At 44.9% G+C, this 7,941-nt stretch overlaps 1 protein-coding gene, 1 long non-coding RNA gene and 1 pseudogene across 4 annotated transcripts in view; 1 reads left to right on the forward strand and 2 right to left on the reverse strand.

Annotated features, from left to right (window-relative positions):
• Window positions 1-4,449, reverse strand: part of DNAJC27 (DnaJ heat shock protein family (Hsp40) member C27) — a 28,812-nt gene extending 24,363 nt beyond the window's left edge. Inside the window, exon 1 of one of the 2 annotated variants that reach the window (XM_017527019.2) lies at window positions 4,180-4,449. In XM_017527019.2, coding sequence (XP_017382508.1) covers window positions 4,180-4,266 — 87 coding nt within the window. In that variant the 5' untranslated portion in view covers window positions 4,267-4,449. Of the gene's footprint in view, window positions 1-3,917; window positions 4,086-4,179 lie in introns of those variants that run through there. The other variant, XM_017527029.2, reaches the window with a different exon arrangement.
• Window positions 4,450-4,466: 17 nt separating this feature from the next.
• The window catches only part of LOC108303259, a 9,135-nt gene continuing 5,660 nt past the window's right edge, over window positions 4,467-7,941 (forward strand). The window contains exons 1-2 of the long non-coding RNA XR_001824755.2: window positions 4,467-4,594; window positions 5,270-5,468. This is a non-coding gene — a long non-coding RNA (uncharacterized LOC108303259). The remainder of the gene's footprint in view (window positions 4,595-5,269; window positions 5,469-7,941) is intronic.
• LOC108303233 lies at window positions 5,650-6,667 on the reverse strand (annotated as a pseudogene). Its single transcript, XR_001824744.2, has one exon. The product of XR_001824744.2 is annotated as a 40S ribosomal protein SA-like (transcript).

Here is a 7,941-nt window from a genome sequence, read left to right on the forward strand (position 1 = left end):
AAAAAAAAAAAAAAAGACAAAACTATAAAATAACTGAAACAATTATTAAAAGATTTTAAGAAAAATTATTTGTAAATTCTTCCCTTATTACTAAATATGTATATGTATATGGTTTTCAGTTGAGTTCTCAATCTTGTGCTCTTTTCTTTTGAAGATCTCTTTTATTCTTATCCTTTCAATGACAACACCAAAATATCTGTCTAGCTTTGACCTCAATGCCAAGACCAGATCCACATCTCCAAATATCTATTAAATTAGTTCTTTTTTTTTTTGAGCCCAGGAGGCAAGGCTACAGTGAGCCAAGATGGTGCCAATGCACTCCAGCCTGGATGGCAGAGGGAGACCCTGTCTCAAAAAAAGAAGAAAAAAATTCTATTAAATCAACTGAATTGAGTTTGTCCTACTTGCAGTAAAAAGTACCCACTTCATAGAGTATTGTACATACTTCTGGAGTTTGGTTTTCTCTCTTAAGAATGATAAATTATGGTTCCCAAGTTAACTTTAAAATAGCTAGTCCATGATACACAAATATTCCCTCCTTTTTATTGCTTGCTAATTACTTTGTCGTTTGATTTGTTGTTTGAGTCAAGGATTATTTACTAAGGCATTCTTTAATTTTTAACTTTAAAATGCTTTACCTGTATATCACCCTATATTTTCCAAATCCTTTAAAATGAGTAAGTATGTGCTACTTTTACAACTAAGGCAAAATAGTAAGTTTTTTAAAAAGGTTATACTTAAATCTTTTATTCATCTAGAATTTATTTTTGAGAAAGAAATGCAATAGGAATCCAACCTATTCCCAAATAGCAGATAGTTGTTCCCACAATATTTACTAAATGATATCTATTTTCCTAAAATTTTACATTTGTTGTAAATTGAATTTCCTTATGTATTTAGGTTTATTTCTGGATTCTACTCTGCTCCACTGATGTTTCCATATTTCCTTCCCAATACCAATAAGAAAAGTTTGGTAGCTTGAAAACAAAAATTTTTAAATTAAATTATCATTTTATTGCTTGAGTACATAGACAAATTTATACGACCAGGGCAGAGGCTGTAGATGACTCATTTCCAACTGGGAGGGAGGACTCACTTGGTCTTACAATATTGAGCCAAAGGGTCAATCCAACTCTGTCAGACTTAGACGGAATTTAGTATCCTTAACCTTTCTGTTCATCTCAAGATGCTTTCAGACAACTACTTTTTTTTTTTTTTTTTTTTGATGGAGTTTCACTCTTGTTGCCCAGGCTGGAGTGCAATGGCATGATCTCCACTCACTGCAACCTCTGCCTCTTGGGTTCAAGGAATTCTGCTGACTCGGCCTCCTAAATAGCTAGGATTACAGGCATGTGCCACCACGCTCAAATAATTTTTGGTATTTTTAGTACAGATGGGGTTTCACCATGTTGGCCAGGCTGGTCTTGAACTCCTGACCTCTGGTGATCCACCTGCCTTGGCCTCCCAAAGTGCTGGGATTACAGGCATGAGCCACCACCCCAGGCGCAACAACTACTTCTTAATTAAAGGGTAGAGATCTTCAGGGAGATCAGGAACAAGTCCCTTCTTGGACTTAAGAATTCTTAAGATTTTATTGCCTGTCACAAAACGTACTTGAGCAACACCATGTGAGTCTCTCAAGATCACGCTTGAAAAGGGAATCATGTTTTAACTTCCAACACCAAAGACAAACTGGAGAATGTGATGACATGGAGGCTCAGGTATCATGGCAGAGTTTCCTATTTGTAAGACGGAGGTCTACTTTTATACATCACAGAAACCAATATGGGAATGCATAAAAAGCCCCGACACTAAGGAAAACCTTTCTGGTGGAAACTGAATGTTGGAAAACCATCATCACAGTGAAAAACTTTTTTTTCTTTTTTCTTCATCTCTAAAAAGTTTTCAGAGATGGAGCCTTGCTCTGTTGCCCAGGCTGGAGTTCAGTGGTGCAATCTCAGCTCACTGAACCTGCACCTCTCCAGTTCAAGCAATTCTCCTGCCTCAGCCTCCTGAGTTGCTGGGACTACAGGTGCCCACCATGCCTGGCTAACTTTTTGTATTTTAGTAGAGATGGGGTTTCACCATGTTGCCAAGGCTGGTCTCAAACTCCTGAGCTCAGGCAATCCGCCCGCCTCAGCGTCCCAGAGTGCTAGGATTACAGGCGTGAGCCACTGCGCTCAGCCTGAAAAATATTTTAAAATGGTAGATACAGTTAGTCTTCCCTCATTTCTTTTTTTCCCCACAATTTTCTTGGTTGTTTTCACATTAATTTTTCATAAAGACTTTAGTAATCTTTATTATGTTCTGAAAAAGAAAACCCTTATTGATGTTTTCACTGGAATTGAATTTCGTTTGTAGGTTATTTTGAGTAATTCACATCTATACAATATAGCGTGATCCTAAGGAAAAAGTGTATCTTTCCATTTGCCTAAGTAATTTATGTCCCTTCGTAGAGTCTGAAGCTTGTCTTCATATAGTCTACCTATTTCATGTTAAGTTTAAACCTAGGCACTTTATTTTTGTTTTTACTGTAAATTAAAATTGTTTTTCAATACACAGTCCAAATGAGTATAATTTGGACACAATAAATTCACTGATTTGTTGGTATTAATTTTGTTTTATTGAATTTTTGTAATGTTTCTAACAGTTTTTCAGTTAATTATCTTTGGATTTCCAGGTAAACAATCACATTATTAGAAAATAATAATTTTACCTTCTCCTTTCTAATATTTTGTATTTTCTTAGTCTTGCCCAATTGCATTGGCTAATAAAACTAGAAAAATGTTAAACAGATGTGGTGACACCAGGCATTATGAGCTTCTCCCAATGCTACATCATTAGGCACAGTAAAATTACATTTTTTTTTTTTGAGATGGAGTCTCATGCTGCCTCCCAGGCTGGAGTGCAATGGTGTGCTCTCGGCTCACTATAACCTCTGCCTCCCCGGTTTAAGGGATTTTCCTGTCTCAGCCTCCCGAGTAGCTGGGATTAAAGGCGTGCACCACCATGTCAGCCTAATTTTGTATTTTTAGTAGAGACGGGGTTTCACCATGTTGGTTATGCTACCCTCGAACTCCTGGCCTCAAGTGATCCATCCGCCTCGGCCTCCCAAAGTGCTGGGATTACAGGCCTGAGCCACTGCGCCCAGTCCCTAGAGGTTTTTTTTTCCTTAAAACAAAAACCTACACAGCTGACGTTCAAAAACATTGACTTTCAAGTGAATGTTATGCTAATACATGCACATAGCTACATAAGTAGTATCATAAAATAAAAAACACTAGCAAACATTTACTGAGCATCTCCTGGGTGCTGGGCACTGGCCTAAACACTGCCTTAACAGCTCTTTCGGAGTCGATTTTGACTGCATACAGTGATGGAAGGAAAAGAGCACTGCAGTGGGAATGTGAAGACTCGGGTTCTAATCGTCTCTCAGTCAGTGATTTGATGACCTTGGGAAGTTCTTAACCAACAGCTTCCACTTGCCCAGCAGGGGAGAATTTGGGTGAAGAGGAGGCTGTCTTCGAATTTATATGGGAAAAGGCCTCAGGTTACCGCTGGCCTTCCCTCCTGCACACTGAAGGAGAGTTTACAGCTGATGCATAGACAGGGTAGAGAGAAGGGCTGTGGAACTAACATGTGGGGACACCACTAGATCCAGCCATCCACTGCACCTCCCCTGTGAAACACGTCAGCGTCACTACGCTCTCTCGTGACGGGAATGCAGAATCTGGGCTGCCGGGCACCATTTCGCGAACCCGAAATTCTCACACGCACCCCATGACGTTCCGCCGGCTCCCAGGCACAGCTAGGAGAACAAAACTTGCATCCTCCACCTCCGGGTCCCAGACGGCCCCCTAGAACGCCGGCACGGTACCTAGGCCAACGGCCCCGCATGGGGACCCAGGCCTCCTTACTCTTTTGGGGACACATTCAAGGCTTAGAGGCCACCCCAGACACCTTCTCCGGGAGAGTGACGTCGGAGGAGGAGGGGGCAACGCAAAGGTCAAAAAGGTCAGGGAGTTTCGCTCGCGGAGCCGCAACCCTCGGCAGAGATCCGGGCCTGTTCGGGGGCGGAGAGGAGGCCGGGCCCCAGGCTGTTGAGTGGCCGCCCTTGCAGCCAATGGGCACGTCGCCCCACTGCGCTGGGGCCCGCCCCTCCGGGCGCGCGGTACTCACTTTCCCCACTTCGGCGTTGCCCATGGAGATGACTTTGATGCGGAGGGACCTGCTGGGCTCCTTTCGCTTCGGCATGTTGGCCTCCATGGCCCTGGCTCTCTCGGGGCAACCCGCCTCGGTCTCTCCTTGTGCACAGCTGGCCCGTCCCTCAGGCCTCCTTGTCCAATGGCGGACCCGCTGCTCTCGTCACTGCCTCGGCTCCGCTGCTCGCCATCCCCGCCGCTGCCTGGCAGCAGGCGCTGGCGGTTGGGAGCGCTCGGAGCCGCGGGAGGGAGGCGGGAGTCTCGCGATGCTACCGCAGGGCAGCTGACGTCATCGGCAGGCCCTGGAGACACTGCTGCAGTTACCGGGTCTCTAGGGCCGCGTCCCCTGACAGGAAGGCGGCGTTGGAGGGTGGCTGGGTTTACCCTTCGGGGTGAGCGCGGCCTTGTTTTCAGGGGCGCCTGGACGGGAGACGTTTGTTGCTTTCGCAGCCAAGTGCTGCAAATCTATTGGCTATTCAGGGCAGGTCGGATAGTGTCTGTTCCGTTTGGTGTTTTTTTTTTTTCTTGGATTCTTCTTCGTTCCTTGGTCCGTTTCGCCGGTCCAATATTATGTTCCCCTTGCTCGAGATCCTCGAGAGGCAGGCACCGGAGCCAGTAAAGTAGGGGGATTGGAACCCTGGTTCTGGAAGAGGGCCTTGGGCAAGGCGGGAAGCGATTCTGATTCTCGTTCATATCGTTTTTCTTTTTAAATGGACTTGTCCATTTGGAGTCAAGGCAAGAGCGTTAGTTCAGTCTTGGCCCTCCTGTTACAGAGCTGTGATGGATTTGTTGACTCCCCTGTCGGAGAAAGGCTCGGCCTGCTGCAGGTGCTAACGCTCCGCCGAGGTGCGGGGCTGAAGCTGTGGGGCGTCAGTTTCCTCCGCTGCCCAGCGTTCACGTCGAACGTTACCTCGAGTTCTGCTCTCGCCTTCCCGTTAGCTGACAATGTAACAGTGGAAGAATAATGAGTCCTAAGATAACCACTTTCCTGCTCTCATTCCAAGGGATGAGAAAAGCAGCTGGTTGAATAAAAGTCAATCTTACAAGAACGGTAATTTTTTTTTCAGCCAATATCTTCAGTTACTGAAGATAAATACAACTTGGCAATGACTGTTTATAGCGCCCTGAAAAAGAATGGCTGCCAATTTCCCTGTATATTACAAAGACAAAAGTAGCATTGCCTCTTTTCTCACCTAACTTTAAACATCTTCAAGGAAGTGCATTACAGGAAGGCAATGAACAAAGGCTCAACAGTTCATAGTAAAGGTCAGATTTTCAGGCATTTTAATTTTAAAATGTGTTTTTCAAACTTTTTTTTTAAGACAAGTTTATTCTGCATTGTTTTATTTTATTTTTTATTTTTTTTTCATGTCAAGACGTGTATTTATTGTTATGCTTTGGTATGAAATCCCAGGTATTCTGATCTGGAAAAACCAAAATAAATAAACACAACTTTTAGAAACTCGATGTTTATTTTCCATGAATCTTACATGTTGTTTAAGAGCCCACACAAGAGCAGCTTAAGACCGTTCAGTGGTTGCTCCTACCCATTCAGTGGCCTGAGCAGTGGGGGCTGCAGACCAGTCTAACGTGGCAGGCTGGGCGCTCCAGTCTTCAGTAGGGAACTGCTGGATGGGCACAGAGGGCACCTGCACGCCTTCAGACCAGTCAGCAACCTCAGGCTGAGTGGCAGTGAAAGCAGGGGCCGGAGCAGTCCATTCGCCCTGAAACTCCTCCTTGGTCACAGCCTTCTCAGCAGCAGCCTGCTCTTCTTTTTCAATCTCTTCAGGATCTCTGTAGAAGTAGAAATGAGGCATGACCTCCCACGGGTGTTCACGGGAAATGGTGCCACGCATGCGCAAAACTTCCCGAGCCAGCATCCACCACATCAGACCCACTGAGTGAGCTCCCTTGTTGTTGCATGGGATGGCAATGTCCACATAGCGCAGAGGAGAATCTGTGTTACACAGAGCAATGGTAGGTAGGTTAACATAAGACGCCTCTGTGAGAGGCTGGTGGTCAGCCCTTGGGTCAGTAACCACAAGCAGCCGTGGCTCCCGGAAGGCTGCCTGGATCTGGTTGGTGAAGGTTCCAGGAGTAAAGTGGCCAGCAATTGGAGTGGCTCCAGTGGCAGCAGCAAACTTCAGCACGGCCCTCTGGCCAGTATTCCTGGAGGATATAACACTGACGTCAGCAGGGTTTTCAATGGCAACAATGGCACGAGCTGCCAGGAGAAGCTTCTCCCAGGCCCTCTTCAGATTTACGATGTAGATGCCATCACTTTTCCTTTTATAGATATACTATTCCATATGGAAGTCAAGGTTGGTGCCACCTAAATGCGTTCCTGCTGCCAGGAACTTAAGGACATCCTCCTCCTTCATTTGCAGGACATCAAGGGTTCCGGACATTGTGAAAGTTTCCCTTTAAGTTACGACGGGAATCCAGAACAACGCCGTTTGGAGCCCTCGGCAGGTAGCGCGGAAAGCTGCATTGTTTTTATAATCAAATAATATAACTTAATTCACTGAAGCTTCTAAAATTCTTTACAAATGTTAAATAGGTCCTGGTTAGAATTTGGATAATTTTAAAGCTTAAAAGAATCCACATGCTAGCTTCTCAGTATGATTTAATAAATTACTAAACATCCAATTTAGTCTACAGTTCACCTTTGACCCCATAATAGGGTAGCCGTTAAACGACTGATTAAGAATGGTACTGTTGAGACTAAGCAATAAAACATGCTAGAGATTAAAATTGATTACTGTTTTTTCATATTGATGCCTTTTTTTCTTCTTCTCTTGAAACGGAGTTTCGCTCTTGTTGCCCAGGCTGGAGTGCAATGGTGCAATCTCGGCTCACTGCAACCACTGCTTCCGGGGCTCAAACAATTCTCCTGTCTCAGCCACCTGAGTAGCTGGAATTAGAGGTGCTCGCCACCACACCCAGCTAATTTTTGTGTTTTTAGTAGAGACAAGGTTCCTCCTTATTGGCCAGGCTGGTATTAAGCTTCGGACGTCAGGTGATCCGCCTGCCTCGGCCTCCCAAAGTGCTGGGATTACAGGCGTGAGCGACCACGTCCAACCCATATTGATTCTTTTGACATTTTAATATATATAGCTACATTTTCTATTGTATGTATTAAATTAGTTTGGAATTGAAAGAGCAAGCAAGTCCCCCCGACCAGCATCTTTGAATATAAAAAAATAAAAATCAGCACGAGTTAGCTGCTCTTCCCATAGTATGGACCTGGGAGCTATGGTTCAAGCATGGATTCTGGAGCCAGCCAGTTATACTTAATGTTGGCATATGATGTAGGCATGAGGTTGTGGTAAGGATTGTAGGAGGTAATGCATATGAAGGGGTAGTGGCCGCCCAGCAGACAGCAGCTACATGCTTTCATTTGCTCATACCTTTTTTATGTATTAAGAAAATACACATTTTTTAAATGTGTATTTTTAGAAAGTAAATATGGGGGCCTGGCGTGGTGGCTCACGCCCGTAAACCCAACACTTTGGGAGGCCAGGAGGTCAGAAGTTTGAGACCAGCCTGGCCAACATGGCAAAACCCCATCTCTACTAGAAGTACAAAACTTAGGCAGGCGTGATGCGGCCTGTAGTCCCAACTATTCAAGAGGCTGAGGCAGGAGAATCGCTTGAACCCAGGAGGCAGAGGTTGCAGTGAGCTGAGATCAAGACACTGTACTCCAGCCTGGGTGACAAGAGTGAGACTCTGTCTCAAA

The sequence above is a fragment of the Cebus imitator genome, unplaced genomic scaffold (genome assembly GCF_001604975.1).
Source record: "Cebus imitator isolate Cc_AM_T3 unplaced genomic scaffold, Cebus_imitator-1.0 Scaffold1, whole genome shotgun sequence".
Classification (NCBI taxonomy): domain Eukaryota; kingdom Metazoa; phylum Chordata; class Mammalia; order Primates; family Cebidae; genus Cebus; species Cebus imitator.